Source organism: Gavialis gangeticus, unplaced genomic scaffold, assembly GCF_001723915.1.
Source record: "Gavialis gangeticus isolate Ggan-Ray unplaced genomic scaffold, GavGan_comp1, whole genome shotgun sequence".
Lineage (NCBI taxonomy): Eukaryota > Metazoa > Chordata > Crocodylia > Gavialidae > Gavialis > Gavialis gangeticus.
The window spans coordinates 14,591,718-14,613,214 of NW_017729026.1; the positions used below are offsets into that span (position 1 = coordinate 14,591,718).

Below are 21,497 nucleotides of genomic sequence, written 5' to 3' on the forward strand. Positions count from 1 at the left end.
TTTTTTTTTTTTTTTTTTTTTCCCAACAAATACTATACTAGCTGAAAAAAGTAATTTTGGGAAGGACAAAAACAGTTTTGAGTTCAGGCTGATTTTGCTTGATATTTTGATCCCCAAAGAATGTTTCCAACTGTTTTAGTTGGTCTAACAAAAGATATCAGATTTTACCCAAATAATCTTGTCTATCTATTTGTTTGAATAACTTTAGGGAAAAAATTATGTATAAACAGCAAAATTTCCAAGTTAACTTGTGTGATGATATTTATTTGTAAAAGAAATAGAAGTTGTTTAATAGGCTATGATTAGGGCCACTGGATCCCAGTTGTAAATAGCCAGGTTTGGATTTATATATGAAATGCGTCTGCCACATGCATTGGACTCATAAAAAACTTTGCGTAGTCTCATATTCTCACTATTTTAAGTAGCAGCTGGATAGTTTGACATCATTAAAGGAATGTGGGGCTCAAAGATAATTTAAAGCCAAGACACCTGAAAAAGTAATGCATATCACTTGAGAATGCAGAATAAGCTAAGGTGAATGGGGAATGTGTTGTATTCTTTGATATTTTTTCAAATAAAACTATGGTTGTCTGCAAGACTAATGCAGGAAATGTCAGGGTGTAGATACATAGCTGAGATTCCCAGCTGTAGCTAGGCTTCTCCCCAGTAGGACGATTTAAAGACAGTTGAACTAATATAAAGTCAGTCTAGTCTGTCACTTCAGAGAGAATCAACATAAAAAATGCAGGGTGGAAGTTTTATGCTTAGCAGATGTTCTGGATTCAGCACTAACTAGAAGGTGGGAAGTGCTGCCAAAAGGGGGTTATAATACTTGAGTCTTGTCATCCCAGAGTCTCATGTCATTGTGAAGTTGTTGAAAGATAAATAAATACATGTGCATCCTGCAAGAAGTGCCCAACCAAAAGAAATACTTTTATGCCATTTCTAACAGGTAGCTTTGAATGGAACAATTACAGTAAATCACAGTTTTGAATATTTTAGCACATCTTTTTTAGTAATCAGGGATATGAAGGAAGAGGGATAAGAAGGAATGATGTCTTGTTGCCAGAAACAAGCTGCTTGTTTCTGGCAACAAGACATCATTGTTCACTAGGTTAAAAATTAGGTTGTTTTGACACATGCAGGCAGAAATAACACACAGGCTCCACTTTGCAACAGAAACTTGAGTAGGAGGATTTACACAAAGGATATGTTTACCATATTTGCTCAATTAGAAGATGAGGTTTTCACCCCCCACCCCATTTAACAAAGGGGAGGAGAGGGAAGCCCTTTACCTTATAATCGAACATGAGGCAGCATGGGTCAGGCAGCTGCTGTGGCTCTTTAGGGCTGGGGCTGGAGCAACAGCTGTCAGCCCTACCCCACTGCCTCTGCATGCCCTTGCACTTCTTCCCCATAGCCTCTGTCTCACCATGCTATGCCACCTCTCTCTCCCCCTCTGCTGCACTCCTCCTTACCTATGCGCCGTTGCAGCAGGCTCCATCCCTGCTGCAGACTGAGGCACAGAGCAGCCCTGTAGCAGCAGCATGGATCTGGCACAGATGTTCAGTTTCGGCCCCATAGCAACATTGCCAGCTCCCTGCCTGGTGGTTGCAAGGAAGCGCTCCTTTGGGGGAATCGGTGACAACCACATTGATCCTTTGTCTTTCTTAGCTGTAGAACTGTGCAGAATTGGAGCTGTAAGCCCCTATTATACCTCAGGACCAGGAATATATTCCTGTAGAATTCATAAGGTTCCTGGAGAAGCCATATGACCTTAGTAACCTCGATGTATGTAAGTACCTTCTTAACTGGTAGAATATTACATAGAAGCGTTATGTAACTGGACATCTAATTGGCTGATCATAGACTAGCAAGTTGCAAGAATTAATCAACTGTTTTACAGGTGTCAGCAACTCTGTTGAAAGGTAATCGTTTGCAATTCAAATTTAAATCAAGACCTGTTTATTTAATACAAGGACAGTTAAAAATATGTTACATTGTAGTGATCTCCTTTGGGAGTAGTGACTTTGACTATTTAACTGCAAAATGTTAAGAGAAAATAGAGGTCTAACTGGAAATAAGAGTTGTGGTACTCCTTTGGGCTCTGTGCAAAAATAAACTCCATCTCTATTGCTTGCCAAAAATAGAATCTTATCAAGTAGAGAATTCAGATACTAAAAACATGATTATATTGCCTCCTGGCCCCATGGAACTCCTTGAGCTTAGCTCCTTCAGATGAGTTTGCATGTGTTCTGCTAGACATCTTAGGAGCAATTCTTCACCCTATCACTCATTTGGGAGGGGGTGGAATATTAGTGGTGGTATCTCCTAAACGTCATCTGCTTTTGGCATTAAAAAGATAGGTTACATAGAGTAATTTTGGGATATTCCCTCCTATAGGAGGTAGAAAATCTGTGCAGATGTTCTTCAAACTCCAGTAGCTCTCTCTCTCAGTTACCCATGGTCCACATTTGAAATTTTATTTACAACCATGGTATTTGGCTTTAGAAAAATGAAATCAGATAGTATCTTCAGAGGTCTACTATGGCATATATGCCGTCAGGAAATCTTGAGAGAAACTGTTCTGCCATACAGGTGTGATACATAGAAGGCTCATACGCCTTCTTTCTTACTCTAGTTGTGTGACCTAGGTTAGGACTGAAAAATGTTTTGTGTTCATTCTAGCTTCAGGAGATATGTGTGTGCTAGATGCCAGCTGTTTGTGCATGCCCTAGAATGAGATGAAGTATTTTGCAAGGTCTAGGAATGGTTCTGATTTTCAAACTCAGTCTGATGGTTTAATGTCAGTATGAAGTGCAAGCAGAGTCTCAGAAACCATGATCAGACGCAATGAAAACCGGACAATTGCAGGATACAGATAAGGATAAAGCAGCATATATGGAAATCCATTGTAAAAAATGTCATTGAGAATGTCTGTGAGCAACTATGTAAAGCAAGTTGAGACAACAAATCCAGACAAAGTCCTTGGAAATTTTGCTGTTCACTTCACTGGAGTCAGGATTTCACCTCAGCCTTTTATTTTATGTTATTACCACCCAAATATTAGATTTTATTTGCTGTCTGATTCTCAGCTGCTAACCTAAACATGTGATGAGCTTTGGAAAGCAAATTTACTAATTTGTAACTTGATACTCCTCCACAATTATTACCTTAAACTCTCACACAGGAGCAAAAGGAAACAGCTGGAAATAAGTACTTGGAATACTACAGAAATATTATCCTGGCTCATATTAAATTTGTATACTCAAAGAAGTCACTATTAAGGTTAATGTGTATTATTTAAAAAAATCACTGGCTAAGGATTTAATTATTTATGGATAACAAGGGAATGTCTTTGTTAATTAATTTGGAAGAATTGTTACTACTACTAAGTCAGATACTGGAATCAGATTTTTTGAAATATTATATATTGGTTAGAAGCAAGGTACTAATTATAAATTGTTAAATTCCTGAGGCTTTCTTAAAATGAATTAGGTGTGATGTAATAATGCAATAAAATGTAATGCAATGAAATAATTCATTAAAAAGAAAAGGAAATATTTTACCAGTTTACAAGAATAAGGTCACTTGCAAGTGTGTGTTTATTGTAGAATAATGGTGTTTTAGAAAAAAATAAATGAATATGGCAACAAGTATTCCTAAGAGAAATGAGACTAGCATATAGATTCCTAAAAGGGGCAGGGGAGGAGGGGAGTTGGAAATCATTTACAGTATGATTTTGTTTTCTGAAGAATTTAATTGAACCTTTGTTGGTAGGTTCTTAAGAGTTAATTATCCTGCTCAGTTCATTAGTGATAAGGCTCTGATCCATCAATAAAGGATACCTATATCACATATGTATGGGACCCGTATATAGGACCTGAGCAAATATCCGTTCACTTCAGTGAAGCTATACACAGCTATGTCATTGCAGGATCAGGGCCTTAAAGTTCCCAAGTTCCTAGCTTCTAAATCCTTGGTGATATCAGTTTCAGATTTAACTTGGCGGGGGGGAAACAAAAACCATGTATCCCACATTCTTTTAATTACTGCTTCACATATATTACTGAACGTTCTGTGTCATTATGCATGAAGCTAGTTCTCTAGTATTTATTGTTCACCTAAATCATAAGAATTAAATGTTGTACATTGGTTTTAAAGTTGGCAAAAATGTTTGATTTAAAGAAATCATAGAATTCTAGTGCAAGAAGAAAACCAGCCATTACAGAATTTCTGCTCCTAATAGTTCAGGTTGGAGATCTTTTAATCTTCTGGTCTGCCAGACTTAGAGTCGACTCTTAGGCAAAGTACAATAAAAGAAAAAGCCTGAGGTAGACTAGATTAAACCTCCATTGGTTTCTCTAAGCTGTGAAGAATAGATCAGGAAGTAACAGAATATGCATTCTTCCATTTGTGGTGGGATGAAAGAGGGCATGGTGATGCCTGTACTGGCAGGCTGGGGGCACTTCCACATGCCTCCTGCTCTGCCAGACACTGCTGAACACCCAAGCCCAGCCAGTGAGCAGGTCAGACCTGATTTGCTGCTGGGCACAAACTGCCACCTCCGGCTGTCAGTCACCAGGAGGGGGAGAGGCAGGAGAGAATCTCTCCCTGGCCCTCCACCCCCACAGCTGCCCACAGGAGAGAGAGGAAGTGGAAGCCCCCATCCCTTCTCCTCCTCCAGCCAGAACTACTTGGGGTATGCTGCAGGGTGCTTTCTCCCCTCGCCGCTGATTGGCCCAACCAGGGCTGTGTTCCCTGCCAGTTGTTAAGGGTGGAGAGGGAAGAAGGGGATGGGGGGGAGTGGAATCCTCTGTCCTGGTCCCCCCTGAATGCAGCCAGAACCTCTAGGGAGAGGAGCACTGTGGGGGGCTTTCTCCTCTTCCCCACTGACTTTCCCAGCCAGGGCTGCATTCCCCAGCCCCCTGCTAGCAGCAGTTTCTTTAAGCTGCACAGCGTACATGGCCCCACAGGCATGCCTGGCAGCGCGGCATGAACGTGCCTGCACGGCTGCACATGCTGTACAACTTAGAGGGAATGCTGCCTGCTGGGGGTTAGGGATGGGGGGAAGGTGGGGGATGGAGTAGAAAGAGCCACTAGGAGAGCTGTAGTGGGGGACTTTCTCTCCTACTCTGCTGCCTGTGTGTCTTCTCCAGGGGTTCTGGTTGGGGTGGGGGCCTTCGCTTTCCACTCAGCCCCCCCACCACCCAACTACCCTAACAGCTGGCAGGGAGTTGGCCCACAGTCCCTTGCCTTGGCTGGGCCAGTCATGACGGGAGGGAGGAAAGCCCCCATGGCATGCTCTCCCCATCAGTTCTGGCTGTGTTAGGGGAGGGGTGGGTCAGGGACCTCTGTCTCTTCCCTCTTCCCACCCCACGTCCTACAGGGGCCAGCTGACAGACGCAGGACACAGGCAGGCTGGGAACCTTGGATCAGGTTCCCATTTTTGAGAATGTAAGACAGTAAATAGCTTGGTGTTGGGTGAGAAACCTTTAGTTTTGGGGAAAATACAGTGTTGGCACTTACAGGATAAAAAACCCTCATGCACATGGAGAGAATCCAAAATATAAATATGCAATATATTTTAAAATTGTGTGCATATCTGTGTGTATGTGTATACATCCTCTTTATATAAATAACAAAATGTCATAAGTTTAGGCCAGTTACACTTACTTTGCTGTGTCACAACCTCGAGGCAGAAGAGCACAGGCGGAACGTCCACCCAAGCCCCTGTGGACCCTGCTCACTCCCCCTGATCCCTCTACATGCCGCTATCTCCCCATCCTGACTTACCTCGGATCGGGTTCCCATTTTTAACTCAATCTAACCACCCCAAGTGTCTGTAATTTTGGGGGAAATACAACTTAAGCACTTACAGGATAAAAACAATCATGCACATGGAAAGAATCCAAAGTATAAATATGTAATATATTTTAAAATTGGGTGCACGACTGTTAGAGGTGCACTAATACACCAGTCTATATCGTATCAGCACCAATATAAGGAAAATTGACATTATTGGCAATTGGCCTTTTTTGGCTGATGTGTCTGATAATGTTGCCGATAAATGCTGCATGGATACGTGCAGCCGGAGCATACACATGACCAGGAGTGCAGTCCAGCAGCTTGGAGAGCAGCATCCAGCTGGTAAGACTGTTGGAGGGAAGGGGCGTGAGGTGGGGAATGGGGCAGGGGCAGGGGCAGGTGCTGCACAGCTGAGGCGGGGCAGGTTCTGGGATGGAACTGCAGTAGCTCATCTGAGGGTGCCAGAGGGTGGGGAGGGGACGGCTCCCTCTGTTGCACTCACCCCTGGGGAGACATGGGGGCATGTGCCCCACCAATCTGTACATGGAGTGAGAACGGGCTGCCCACTGTGTTCTTGGGGCTGGGGCTACACTTGGGTGGGGTGGGTGGTGGCAGGACTTGTAGGGGGGCTGTGGCAAATTTTTGGGTGGCTGTAGTCCCCCCCATAACTCCTCCTCCCAACACTGTCACCTGCCCCTCTCTGCCCAACCCAAGCACAGCCCCCGCCCTGTCTCCCCACTGGGAAGAGCCCAGCATAGCCCCAGCCCACAGAGGCAGCCCACCCCATGTACAGATCGGGAGGTCACATGCCCCCCATACCTCCCCCAGGGTGTATGCAATGGTGGTAGCCATCGCTTTGCACTACCTAGGTGAGCCGCCCGTGGCTCCATCCCACGCCCCATCCCACCCGAGCTGTGCAGCACCTACCTCTGCCCCAGTCCTACTCCCTCCCTAAAAAAATCTTTATTGGTGCCCCTCTAACATCTGTGTGTATGTGTATACATCCTCTTTATATAAATAATAAAATGTCATGAGTTTAGATCAGTTGCACTTTCTTTGTGATTTAATTTATGATTTTTGAATGGCTTAGATTGCTTTAGATAGATACTCTTGTAGATTAAGATCTTTTCTTTTTCCTAAGTAGGCTTTTTCTGTTTGTGGACCATTTTAAAAGCTTAACACACATGGGAGGCAGATGTCTAAATACCTTTAGAAACCTAATATTACTGGATTACAGGTACTTAAGTTAGCATGGTAACCGCCAGTTCTTTTTTCGGACCAATACTGTTTTTTGGGTGGTACCCCCTAGGCCATTCTGTAGCTTGGGGATTTTTATTGGTTTGCATACATTTTAAATATAGCTATAATGTGCAATATACAGCAACATAATATATTTTTATTTTTTTTATTTCAGATAGTAATCTCAACAAATTGTTGTCATCTTTAAAAAATCCAGATAAGCAGACAGGATGGACAGAGAATTGTAGAAGACAATTTTGCAAAATTATGAAAACCAAACCTGATCTTATAAGTGGAACCAGTGAGTACTCCCTGCCCCACCCCCTTTCTGTAGCCCCCACCGTCCGCTCAGGGATTGTGGGCTTTTAAACGTGCCCAGCACTGTGGCGTGTGCAGTTGTATAAGTGGCGAAATGTGCACCAGCGCTGAGAAAATGTCAGTGGCGTGCTTTTGAACTAAAACACATTGGAGGTTCAAAAGCGCAGTGCCCCCATTTTCTGTGCACTGAAGCACATTTCACCACTTATACAACTGTACGCGAAGCAGCGCAGTGTGCGTCAGCTCACGTGCAGAGCTGACTTGATTAATTGAGTCTGGTCCGACCTGCCGGATCTCAGGTGAATCGCGGGACAAAAAGGTGTGTGTATAAATGCCCAGTTTCTCATAAGTGTCCTTAGCTAAATCTTACATGGTTCTTAGGTCATTCTTCTTGGATATGCAGTCTTGAACTGCCTCAGGGAAAAAGGAATTTAACCCTTGTTTCACTTCTTAGGTAAGTGTTCCAGCTACTTGACTATTATACAAAGGATGCCAACCACTGTCCTGGTTTTGAATTAAAGTTATTTTGGGTGAACTCACTTAGGTATGCTTAGAGCATTATTACAAGGTTAGGGAGCCCTCTGGGAATTTAGTTACAGGTACATCTGCTTTACAAATCCAGTGTGACCTTTGATGGGAGATTAAATGCCTAAACCAGGTGTGGGCAATTATTTTGGGCAGAGGGCCGCTTACTGAGCTTTGGCAAGCCATCGAGGGTCGCGTGACAGGCAGCCCAAGGCAGATAAATATTAATTTTCTTAATTTTTTAGGGGCCCCGCAGGCTGGATAGAATGGCCTGTCAGGCCGCATCCGTGCCCCGGGCTGCATTTTGCCCACCCCTGACCTAAACAGTCACCTGAGGCAAGATGATGGTGCCTCCGGGCATGTCTAGTCGCTGAAGGGATAAAGACAGGGTTCAGGGTTAGCAAAACCTTAGATGCCTGTGTGATTTCAAGTGCTTAAAGGAGTTAAATAGGGTTCTTTGAATCACTTTCTAGGATTTGGCCCTAGTTCTACCTAAGCTCCACCTTACCAGAGTCCCATTTTAGGCACTTAAGTTCTTCTGTGAATATTGCATCTAATCTACCTATGTATGACTTTCCATCTGTAAAATACAGACAGTTTGTATTTCACAGCAGTTTTGCGAGGTTAAGCATGCTAATAGGTTTGATGTTTATAGTAATATAGCAGATAACTTGCCCTCTGCTATTCCTGTGGGATACATCAAAATTGCTATGCTGTAATATTGGTAGAAACATAAGACATTAGCTCAATACTGTTGCTACAGCCACAGGATCAATCTCTGAAGTACTACTTTTACAGTGGAATAAAAGTTGGTAGTATTTATATTTGGTTATTTATATATAAAAATAGTAACCTGAGATAACAGGGATCTTCAGAGCAAAATATCAATCCCTACTCATGTTTAGAACTTTTAAAGAAATTGAAACGCTTCTCAATTTTTTGGTTCTGTTCTTAAAATGTACTGTCTTGAGAAACAGTAATTTGCTTTTAAAAAGAAGCTATATAATCAAATGCAATGCTTCTGTACTTTAATAAAAGCAATATAGCCCTTAATGCATTTTGTTATGAGGAGTCAGTGCATAAATAATATACATAAACAATGATTAGAGCCTCAGAACCTGTCTCCTTCTGTTCCTCATTTGTGTTGATGTGTCTTCTCTGTGTTTCTGGGTGGCTATTTTATGTTTTTTCCTCCCCCTTGTTTTCTTCATTTCTGCTGTGGTGTATTAATTTCTTCACTCTTTCATGAGGAAGGAAGAATTAAAATAACTTTAGTTTGTCATGTTGCCTGTAGGCTATTCCAGTGACTAACATTGAATAAGTTATATTGTTTCTTTGGAATTGTCCACAGTTAATTAACTATATTAATATTCTTAATATAGAGACAGGAATTTGAGATATAAGTATGTGCTCAGCAACCTAGTTAAGTCACTTTAGGTTCTTTGTAAGGTCGCTTTCAATTCTTGAAGTTCCACCTGGGAGGCATTCTTCCTCTGCTAACAGGGCTTTTAAAAACAATTGAAAAAGAATGGCCTTTCAGCCCTGTAACTGGCTGTACCTCTTAACTTTAGCAAGGTTTGGCTGGAAACAGTGGATGCATCTACACGTACACAGTTACTGCATGGTAACTTTAGTTATTGCGCAGTAACTGAAAATTAGTGCAGTACAGGCACGTGTCTACACATGCGCACCCATACTGCACAGTAACTATGGTGCCTTACACCAACTTGGGCATACATTTGCTACCTGCATGATGCAGATTTACACCCAAGTAGTTACTATGCAATAAGGCACCTGTAGATGCCTAACTACGCAGTAACACGTGCAGATGCCGATGTAAAAAACACTTACTGCTCAGTAAGTTACTGCATGGTAAATTACTGCACAGTAAATGTACGTATAGGTATGCTCAGTGACTGTTTGAAGTAGGCTGGCTGCTCTCATGGTAACATTCCCAAACCCTGTCCTTCAGGTCTCAGATTTTTTGGGGACTTCAACTTTAACAGTCCATGATTTCAGTCTTCAGGGAGGGGGCTGGCAAGATTTCATGGTCACCGTTCAGGTGAAGCTGTAAACAAAGTGTGTATTTTCTTCTCCCCCATGAAAAATGTGAGAACTGTTTGCCTCTGCAGTACTTGTATGAATTAAAAGCAGGAGAAATATTTTTTTGGTTTCTTTGTTTTTGCTTGTTTTTGCCATTAATGTAAAACCAATACAACTCTACAACACACACAGCTGTTCAGTAAGACAGTTACTTTTTAGAGTAGACCATAGTTTAGGAAGGAAGTCAATAAAACCAACAAGTGAGAACTTATTGTAAAAGCTATTGTACAAAATAATTGCATCCCAGCATGTGTGCTATGCATGGGAGACCAAAATTTCACCTTCACTTGTAAAGTAAGCTAGAAGCAATAGTACGAAAGTAAGAGAAAACCTAAAAGTAACTTGTGAAGAAAATGATTCAGTGAAAACATAATGGAGTAATTTTATTTAGCTGTATGTGGCTCATGCCAGTTTTTATCAAAAGTTATTACATTCACAGGGTGTTATGATTGTAATTTAGTATAAGTTAAGGCTTTTACTTTTCATTTGGAGACATATACAAACACACATATTTAAGAGCTTTTTACAAAAGATAAGCAAATAGAGGTCAATAACATAAAACAGTAGACCACATTTTTATAGGAATTACAGCTTATTTTTTAGTGGTAGAAGTGTACCAATTAAAAAAATCCTAATGTAAAAGATACTTCAAGGGTTTTTTCTTGCATCTTTCATACTAAACTTATAACGTATTGTATTGAGCAATTTTTTTAAATTTTGGGTACATATAATCATTTTAATGTTTGTGTAGTTAAGTTGTTTGACTGCAGGATATTTACTAGTCTGATCTCTTGCTTGGATTATATTAAATCTGTGCTGAAAATTGTCACCGTATCTTCCGGAATATATAAAAAAGCAAGCAATTTTCAAGATAATATATTGTTTATGTAGAAACAGAACACTTGATGTTTAAAATAGCATGCTGACAAAAGGAATGAACAGAGATGTATTTTATACTTCGTAGTAAGCCGTATCCAACCTCAAAAGCTAGCATGGATTATTTTCTGTAACACCCCTTATGTTTTTAAAAAACAAAAGCTGAGAATTTTAAAGGAAAATATTGTGATGTTATTAACATGAAAACAAATTATTAGGATTTATACAATAGAAGTATTCTTGCATGAAATAGTGTGGGGAATAGTTAAGCAACAAAATACTTATGAAGTTATGTTTGCACATTGCATGGGCCATGAAGATGCATAATAAAAGTGTTGCTATATTTGCAGAGAGGGCCATTATAGAACTGGATGTGAATGACTTGAGGATAATTTCAGTGACCACCTTTCTCCCCTTGCCCCTAAAAACCCAAAACAAAGCAAAAAAATTAGCATCAAAGAATGATGGTATAAATAAGTGAAGGTATTGTTGATCTCAGATGTGCTAAAAAGTCCTGTTCAGATGAAGTATATTTCATTTGGCACTGTTTCAAAAGAGCAATTTCTCTACTAGCTCTCTTCATTGGAAAGAGCTTGATTTTAAATGAAAATGCTTTAAGATAAACCTGTCATGCTGTTATTTTGCATATGTGTTACTGGTATCAGTATTAAAAATCTTGTTTTAGGTTGCGAAACTGAGTGTGGAGTTCTGGAGAAACTTTGGAAAGGGAATAGGCTAGTTTTTCTGCCTATGCTCAATACTGTCATGGTCAGCAGTGGAACAGCATTTGTAGCTGGCAATAGTTGTGCAATGTTTTCTCCCCTCCTTAAACTAGGAGAGGTTTCTCTGTAGAAGATGGTGGATGTGCTAGGGGAAAAAAAGGCATAGTGACATGTAGATGAGAGCTATGCAACTTCCAACTGGCTGGGAGCTGCATCCCTGCCCCCCCGCCCCCAAACCTCCCAAGCAGCACACTCCAGGGATGACCTCCCACCCCTACCACTGCACTGTGTGTCCATGACCCTCCCTCAAGCTACACTGCATGCCCAATCAGGCGCATCACTGCACACCTCTATCCTCTCTGCTCCCCCAGCCCCCCAGTACACTGCATGCCTCAGGCTCACCCTCAGTTCCCTGTGCTGCCATATCCTATGGGGCAGAAAGCAACAGCCAGAGGAGGGAGGGGAAACCCAGAGTCTCCAGCTGCTGTTATGGCCAGAGTAATGGAGGGGGAGCAGCAGCCGGGTAGGAGCTCAGGGGCTGTAACTTCATGCAACCTGAGGGCTAGCAGTTGGACAGTCCTGCTGTAAATCATCAGAGAACCTGATAAATAGTTGGACAATGAGATTCAGAAAGCATTGTCATCCAAGAGTCAAGAAAGGAAGAAACTGGCCACTAAGGAACCAGAGAAACCAGAAGGGGAGACCTGATAATCTGTAACTATCACAAGCAAGAGGATTAGGTGGTATTTTAATGTGGCTGAAAGCAAATGAGGATCAACTGTAAAGGGAAATTATGACGCAAGTGATTTATATTCAGAGAGATGGTTCAGTGTTCTTTTTTCGATTTGTGTCTATGTGGATTGCACTCATGATGCACATGTACCCTGTATACCCTTGTGCTAGTCCTTGGGTTTTTTCAAAGTGGCATAAGGGGCAAAGTAGCCTTAATGGCCACTGAGGCATTCCAGTAATATCCCTTACAAAGTTAGATGCTCTGCTATGAATCATTTCTTTTTACTTGAATGTACTGTAATATTCATAGTTGAATATCCTCAGGGGTCTGTTTTTCTTTACTTACCTGTTGGCAGCATAAAATATGTTTAAGAAAAAAAGACTTCAAAATTAGATAAAATAAGCTTCTTGGTACCAGAGCATTTACTTTCTAATACCTGAACCAAGGTCCCTGGGTTTTAAGTCTGATACATCTTGTGGGGGAGAATTTCTTCTGAATTTATAAATGGACATGATAAATGATGTTTTTGTTTAGGAAAAGTAATTTTCCCTCCAGGTATGGGTGATTTGTAATTATTACAAGATAATGGGTAGTGGCAGCAGTAGCATGGGAAGGTCAGCCTCCCCTTCCCCTTTTTCCCCCACCCTCCTATCTACAGTTATCAGAATACCTGTATGCCTTCCCCCCTGCCACAGGCAATCAGTGAGTTTGTTATGCCTCTAACTAAAGATAAGAGACTCTTTAAATTACTGATCTATGTCTTTAGACACATAGCATGGGGTCTTTAGACACAGCATGGGAAGAGACACCATTCTCATAGTTTCTTCAAGATATATTATGTCTTTTGCTTGCCTGTAAACAAATTCTGTACGATAGGTAGCATTTCATTGCTTACATCCTGAAAAAGAAGTTGAATATCTCCCCAAGAATATAATGCACTTGCTGGTGGGAGATTAAGGCTATTCTTTCTGTTACAATTACCATAGATCCCTCCGTTCTGAGCTTGTCAGGGAATATGTTTGCTCTCTGTAAGCACTTACTCTTTAAACAGTGTTGGCATAAGACCTGGTCATGGATAAACTCAGGATGGGAATTAAAAGATTTCCAGTATGAGTAGCGATGGCAAATTTATCTAACTAGCTTTAAGATGCACCTTGAAAAAATTCATGAAAATAATTATTTCACAAGATTGCCTTTGATAGCGGGATACTAAACTAAATATCCCAAGGTGTTCTGTGATACTGTGATTCCCTACTCCTCCGATTGCTCCCATGGACTCCGTTTTCCCTCCCACGGACTTTGTTTGATCCTCTGATCCCCCACTAAACCCCCCATCCCCAACATGGCCATTTTTAACTTGATCTAACCTCCCTCTAACTTTCCTTAGTGGTTTGAAATTTGCCTCTGAATTCACCTTTCCTTCCCTTTAGAGTTCCTCCTATTTCAGGACTAACTAAGGAGAAGGGATGAGGATGTGTTGTTTAATATATAAGGGACTGATTCACTCAGTAGGATAAAAACAATTCAGAATTCCCCAGTGGGTACAGATTTTTTTGTACAATTCCACAGCATGACACTAGGGATCGGACATCCCTTAAGCATGAATACACAGACACAACTTTCAAAGAGCAATAGTTATTAGCAATCATAGGTCCATCGGCCTGGTGTGAATCATGGGGAAAATAATGAAACTGCTAATTTGAGATTCCATTAATACATGTTTAAAGAAGGGTATTATAATAATGCCAAACAACAAAGGTTATGGAAAATAGCCCTTGTCAGAAAACTGGGCTTTTTTAAGATAAAGTGTTTGGTTTATAAAGATAAGTATATTAGTTAAATTGAATGCTGTAAGGCATTTAAGTTGGTACCACACAGTAGTATGATTAAGAAATTAGAACAATACAGCATCAATATATTATACATTAAATGGATTAAAGCCTGCTAAAAGTTAGGTCTCTAGAGGTAATTATAAATGGAAACCACCTTCAATCAGATGCATGTTTAGTGGGTTCTTGCAGATAATGATTCTTATTTTATATATTTAGCACTTTTTCAGTCATTTGAAATAAAATATAAAATCTTTACTGATAAAGCTTACAGAAGATGCAAAGATTGGATAAGTGGCAGGCAAGGAAGGAAACGTACCTCTTATGTACAATAATCTGGATTATTTGGTGATCTGGCGGCAAATGAACAAGATGGATTTCAATCTAGACAAATGTCCATCTGGAAACTATACAGGAAGATTTGGATGTCTGTGTTTAAGAAAGCAGTGATTTTTATGAAATACCTGGGGTCAGACTGGATAACTAGTTGAGCAGTCAAGAGCTGGAAGCCAATCTGAAAAAATAGATTAGTACATATTTTTAATACCTTCCATCTTGTCCTTCACATCATTAACTGTTGAAAGATTTTTCAGGCAAATTTTCCATCACTGTAATATTTTAAAACAAGTTTGGGTATTTTTCTAAATGGTAATCTCTAGTTCAAATGTAGCAATTAAGCTTAAAGCTGAATTAATTCAAGGTTTTCTTTTATCCTATGCTATGCAGAATGTCAAACTAGATCAGGCATGCTCAACTGGTCTGCTAACAAGATCTGGCCCTAAATGGGTTTGGTTCAATAATGGTCAGTTGAGAATCCACTTTGGAAGTACCAACATTTCACTTGGCAATAACATGTAGGACAGGTCGGCAACGTTTTTAGGCAGAGTGTCAAAAATACAACCTCAACTTTGTAAGATGTTGGCGTGCCAGAGTGGCTGGTAAGGGAGCCATGAGGGGGCCTGATCCTTGTTCTGGCAGTGCAGTCCTGGCTCCTTCCCCTCCATCTGCCCCAAGGCACACATTAGGGGTGTGCGAAGTGGGCTGTATTCGATTCGGATTCGGCCTGATTTGGGGGACAGTGATTTCATTCGTTGATTCAGATCACTATCCCAATTCAATCTGGCCGAATCCACATCTGAAGATTTGATTTTGATTCGGAGAATCAACAATTTAGCCATAAGGACAGTTTTAAATGTTTTTGTTTTTTTTTATGTACTTCGAGGTACTAGGAGCGGCTCATGAACGCTGAGATGGTGGGGTGGATGGAGCGTCCCACAGGAGCGTGGGGGGGCCTCCGCATGCTTACTGGTGGCCCAAGAAGTGGACTAGAAGTACAGCGGTTGGCTGCAGGGAGACCCCAGGTGCCACCCCAGACCCAGGAGACACCAGTTGCTGAGTCAGGGGGCGGGTAGGAGGGACCCCCGCGCACTCTGCAGTAGACCCAGAAGTAGACTGGAAGTGCTTCTGGTCCACTTCCAGGTCTGCTGTTGAGCATGCTGGGGACCCCCATGCTCCTGTGGGATGCTCCATCTGCCCCACCATCTCAGCGTTCACAAGCTGCCTGGTACTTTGAGGTATGTAGAAAAAACATATAAAGCTGTGTCTATGTCCGAATCAAATTGGAGGCTTCTGATTCGATTCAGAGAGATTAACGGGTCTCCTGATTCAGTTCAGAGATTCAACCACCGAATCGGGTGGAATCTCTGCTGAATCAAATCAGCGACCAAGGCTTTGCAGAGCCCTAGCGCTCATGTACCCACCACCAGCAACAAGCCACACTGGGACTTCGTGGACCCCAGTGCAACTGTTTGCAGCCTTCCAGATGCCTGCTGCAGCCAGCCTGGGCTCTAGGTAGGCCTCTGCCTCTTGCCATGAAGACTGGGCTGCTCGCAGCAGGTAATGGGTAGGCTATAAGCAGCTGCACCCACCAGGGTCTGTGGAGCCCCAGCCTAGCTCATTTCCAGTGGCAGATGCATGCATGCCTCAGGGAGGACAATGGGGAAGGGGCTGGAGCCATACTGCTACAAGAAGAATTGGGCCTCTCACAGCTATCCCAGTGTCCACCCCAAGGTGCACATGCCAAGCAGAATGGTAGTTGCTTCTGAGTTTTGGAACTTCCTCCCCCTAGAGTTGTGCCAGATTTCAACCCTGGACATTTTCTGGAAGTACCGTAAGATCTACCTATTTGGGCAGATAGTTATCAAGCAATGCTAGGCTTTATATGGGAGAGTCTGTTTCTTATTTTGTGTTAATATTTCACTTGATTTTTATATGCTATTCTGTCTTCCTGTAAGCTGTTGGGAAGGTTGACATAAATCTAATAAGTAAATCTTCAGTTACTGTAAATGTGCATAACTGATATTAGTGAACAGAGAAAGGTAGTTTGCTGTGTTAGTCTAAAGCCAGATAGTAGGGCTGTGCGAAATGGCTCTGTTTTGATTTGGTTTTGGATTCAGCTGTTTCGGAGGACAGTGATTCGTTTCAGTGTTTCAAATCACTGTTCTGTTTCTTTTCAGCTGACTCTGGGAGATTCAGCTCTGCCGAATCTGCTACGAATCTGTTTCAGACGGGCTTCAAGCTTCTCACAGCCCTACTGCCCAGCTGGGTGGGGCTTGGAGCCCCAGAAGGGAGCATGATGGGGCCATGGGTGGCTCATCTGGGGAATCCAGGAAGCAGCACAGAGCAGCGAGCAAGCCTGTTGGTCCCTGCTGCACGACTCTGCTCCGCAGGAAGCTGAGATCCATGCCAGGGATCTCATCACCGCCGCTGCCTGCCCCGTGCAGCCCCACATTGCTGGGGCAGCTGTTTCCCTGCAAGCCTCCAAAACTCCAAAATTTTCCGAAACATTTCCAAAATGTTTTCGATACCTTGTTATGTTTCGGAGCCTTCTGTTTCGATTTGGATTCGGTGTTTCAGGCACCGAAACGGCTCAAAAAACCTCTGAAATGAAACGGCTGCTGAAATTTTGCACAGCCCTACCAGACAGAAGGCAGGGTAGAAACACACTATAGAGATGGCAAAAAAATGAACACGAAATTGCAGAACAAGAAAGTAGCCAAAGACTGGATTATATTAAGCATGGTCTAAACAGGGACTACCTATTCTTATCCTGTTACCTGAATTAGCTTTTATGATCCCTTTGTCTCTTTGAATTTATTACTTATTTGTCTCTCCCAATAGTGCCATTCTCCTGCGCCCCTCTCCCCCCACACTTTTTCTTCCCTCCTTCCCTTCCCTGTGTTTTGTATTCAAATCACTTTCCCTGTTTGATAGCCTGTACTATGCATGTCCTTTCACAGCACCTGATGACGTGAGCTTGGGCTCAGAAAAACTTACATATCTCTCTGATCTATGCATCTATAAGGTGCATCTCTACCCTTTTTCCTGATTTCAGTAAAGTCATGTCAGTTGAAACCAGCTAAGGAACTGTTCTTTATTTCTACGGAGTTCAGTTGTCCCTATTGACTTCAGTGTTAAAAAAAAATCTACATTTACTCTTGCTCTTTTGTTACAGCAATCTGGAGTTTTTGCATCATAAATGTTTCATGGTTTTATCCTTGCTCTTTTATAGAAAAAAAAAAAGAAGACTAATGGATCTCCATCATTTTGACGGAGATTTACTTCCATATACCATATTTGTTACTTTTGAAATCTAAAGGGCTGTGGATTCCAGAAGGTGCTTGAATATAAACAGCTTTGGCATAAGTTGCTAAATAAGCTTTTAGGTATGACCACAGCTACATAAAGCAAGCATCTCTCATTTTACATGAACATTGTCTCAGGAGAAATGTCTTCTCCTATGAAAGCACTCAATTTATTTGTTAGCCAAACATGTTTCAATACACCTTGCTTATATATCTTTTTCTCTCGCAAACCTGATTAAGAGTTTTCACAGCCCCTTGATAGGCACTTAGATGAATACTTTCAAATGGCTGAAATCAATTTTGTGCTTGAGTTTCAAAAAATTGCTTAGCAGTTTATCTTTTGCTTCTCCCATTAACTCAAGCACTGAACTGAAACATTTGACTGTTAGGTCAAGCATGTGGATGCTTTCCAATAAAAAAGCAACAAATTAAAAACATTCTGTTTTGACTTTAAATTTTGTGAATTGTGCAATATTTTAATCCTGTGACATTGCTCCTATTAGTATTAGAGGATGGCGTGTGTTATCTACCTGAATGTAAAACATTATGTACGCAATGTGTTACTACATATGAAGTCCAGGCTTCCTCAGACTTCTTTATCTTCCATCTCTTAATCTCTTGTTTTAATTGCACATTTATTGGATTTATTTTTATAGTGCTTGTGCTTTCCAGGATTGAAGATTGTTCTGCTGTATAAATACAATATAGTGTGTTAATCTATGTTAAAGGTTTCATTTGTCTCCTTTATGGGGGGGAAAGAGTTTTTACAAATACCATTTTTAAGGCAAATTCTGAATCTCAGAGTTAAACTACAGCAGAAAAAGTTCTGAAAATAGTATTTCTTTTGGAAGACAGGCTTAATAACCAAACATTCAGAAGACTTTACCTTCTTTAGGGATCCAAACTGTGTTTGCCTCAGTTGGAAATTCTGCAGTTTCTGAAGAGACTCCCTCTCTCCCTCCACCCCAGTCCCCAGGGGGTGCTGTGTTAGAGTTGGTAAGGCATCTTGATATGGCATGAAGCAGTTCTGGCCTCTCCCCTGCTCTGTCCCCACCATCATGGCGGTACACCACCAGTGCCTGTCTGGAACACTATTGGAGCACTCTGATTGGTTGTTTCAGATAACCAATCAGAGTGCGAATAAAGCATTCTGGTCAGACAGAAAGACAGACTAAGGCTTTTATAATATTAGAATTATTAGGAAAAAATAACTATCATAGTTATTTAATAGTTCTTTCTGTTCAAAGATGAAAGAAAGGAAACATAATTTCTTTGTAGTCTCTGTTTGATATATCAGGAGACTGATGTTTCCCAATGAAAGAGGAGTTCTTTGTAATATAAATTAAGTTCTTTAACAATCAGCATTTGTTACGTGAACTGCCAGCATGGGCCCTACTTGTTACTACCACAGTGAAAAATCAATGGCATAATTACAATTGTTTTTTGAAGACTTCATTCATCTGGTTCTTTATGAGGTGAAGTGCCATTTGAGTTTGTTTGGTTTAATGGGGAGACACTGACACATAGTCAGTGATCTCCCAGCAACATCCTGTAAGCCACATAAATGTTGGATTGATGAGATATATCTTTCCAATTGTGAAAATGTTTCTCTCCTTAAGTTATTCTCAATAGGCAAAAATCTGTTAAAACAAAGTGATTTAACCTTTTGGACTATAAATCAAATGACGTGTACAATTTAATGTCAATATGTACCCTAAAGAGTGTCTGGAGGAAATGTGAAATGGTTATCTTTATACATTTATACATTTTCTCCTTTATATTGTTGAGGGTATTGTGACTATAAAGTGAGATCAGATCTGTTTACATTTGAATTAAATTGGCGATGATATATGACTTTGTGTCATCATCCTTTCCTTGTTATGTTTTTGTAATTGCTACTTGGAGTTCTTACTGTAGATCAGTACTGTTTTCTACATGGCTTACTCCCACAGTATAGAAAACATCTTTTAATGTTTTTGTTTGAGGTACTATAGTTTGTCCTGCTGCTGAGTATGAAGAGATTTAATTTCTCCACCCTCTTCCATCCTACACAACACACCTCCCAGCCTAGAGATTGTATTAATATCCATGGGGAGCTTTCTATTTGCAATGGTCCTCTGTCTTTTAGCAGCAGGTCTTATGCTCTAAAAGTATTCTATGATGTGATGCAAAAATACTGGTCAACCTAATACTGACAGTGTCAGCAGAAACTTGCTGGGTAAAAACCTTCCAGGGTAGGAGGTACAGTTCTCTGAATAGTGACCAACTCCTAGCAACCTACAATACCTGCATACTCAGAGAAGAGTACTATTTGTAAGGAATCTCCATGGAAGGAACAGATCTACTCAGTAAGAAGATCAGAGTCACAGTACAATACGGAATTATCCCTTTAAGATTTGCTTCTTTTTTCTAATATTTAGTGTGCTTTTCATGTCTTGTATGAGCATGCAAATAAATATTTTTGCACTACTTATTAGAGTGAAGGACAGAGTTTGTCTTTGGTCTGTCAGTGATTTTTTTTTTTTGCCTCTTAGTCTACAAGCATAGACAAATGCTGATAAGATTTTGTGGTTTAATTAGAGTTAATTTTCTTTTTATATTGAAATTGTGTAACAAATTATGAAGTAATCATTAGAGAATCTAAAGATGATAAGTGATTCCCTTTCAGTTTACACTGAATAGATTCTCAGCAAAGCTATTAAAATTTTAATTTAAAGCAGGAATGTTGTTATGAATACAAAGCACAATACATGTTTTGAATTGTTTCCCTGTGCAAGCATGAATAAACATGCAAGAGTTCAAATTGCTTTGGCTGGCCATGTACTGTCATTTTGTTGGGTAATATGTAGTTCCATATTATGTTCCCTGCCTCTAATGGCTTAATGGGTTTTTGTTTTTTTCAGTTTTGGCAGAATTAATTGAAAAGTTTGTGTTGCATCTTTCTGAAAGCCCATCAGAATGTTACTTCAGTACTGGAGTCAATAAAGGTCAGTTTTCCAACATTTTATTTGCATGCAGGCATTTCATATTTATCTTTTAAAAGGGGGAAATTGTTTCTGTCACTTATACTTTTGAAAAGATAAGCACATTTTAATATTTGTGAGCAGTTAATCTATTCATTTTTCAAATGAGGGATCCTTACTGCTTTTGGGAGCTAAACTTCATGTTTGCTGAAATGTATTATTGCTAATTATTAAAGGAATTTGATGCATTGTATGTTCATTGCAAAGACCAATGTAAAAGCACGATGAAGTGGTAAAATGTTTTGCTGGCACTTAGTTAAGACTGAGACTGATTTGTAGTTGGCTTAGTAATGCTGCCACTTCAAACCAGTATCTGTAAAATCAGTCATGTATTTTGTATAGTGCACATAACTTACTACTTAAAATTATACCTGAGGAGGGTTTTCTTAAAGCCTTTACTTGTGGTATCTGTCCATCTCTGTTATTATCAGAATTCCATCTAGGTAGGAAAGGAAAGAAAAATACCATTAATGCATTTTAAAAGGTCTGGAAATCAGAAGCAACTTTTCTTTACATTAATAACATTTCTTAAAGCTAGATCCCATAATTACATGAATTCTACTGTTCACAGTTTGAAGAGTGAGAAAAAAAACATACAAACAAATCCCCCTAATGCACACTTTTACTTTACATTAATGTAATGTCTGAAATATATATTTAGTAGAACACTAATATAT

General features: G+C 40.6%; 1 protein-coding gene across 2 annotated transcripts in view; it reads left to right on the forward strand.

Annotated features, from left to right (window-relative positions):
* Window positions 1-21,497, forward strand: part of TBC1D32 (TBC1 domain family member 32) — a 238,286-nt gene that overhangs the window by 143,490 nt on the left and 73,299 nt on the right. For both annotated transcript variants that reach the window (XM_019520032.1, XM_019520033.1), the window contains exons 26-27: window positions 7,223-7,348; window positions 20,701-20,784. In XM_019520032.1, coding sequence (XP_019375577.1) covers window positions 7,223-7,348; window positions 20,701-20,784 — 210 coding nt within the window. The remainder of the gene's footprint in view (window positions 1-7,222; window positions 7,349-20,700; window positions 20,785-21,497) is intronic.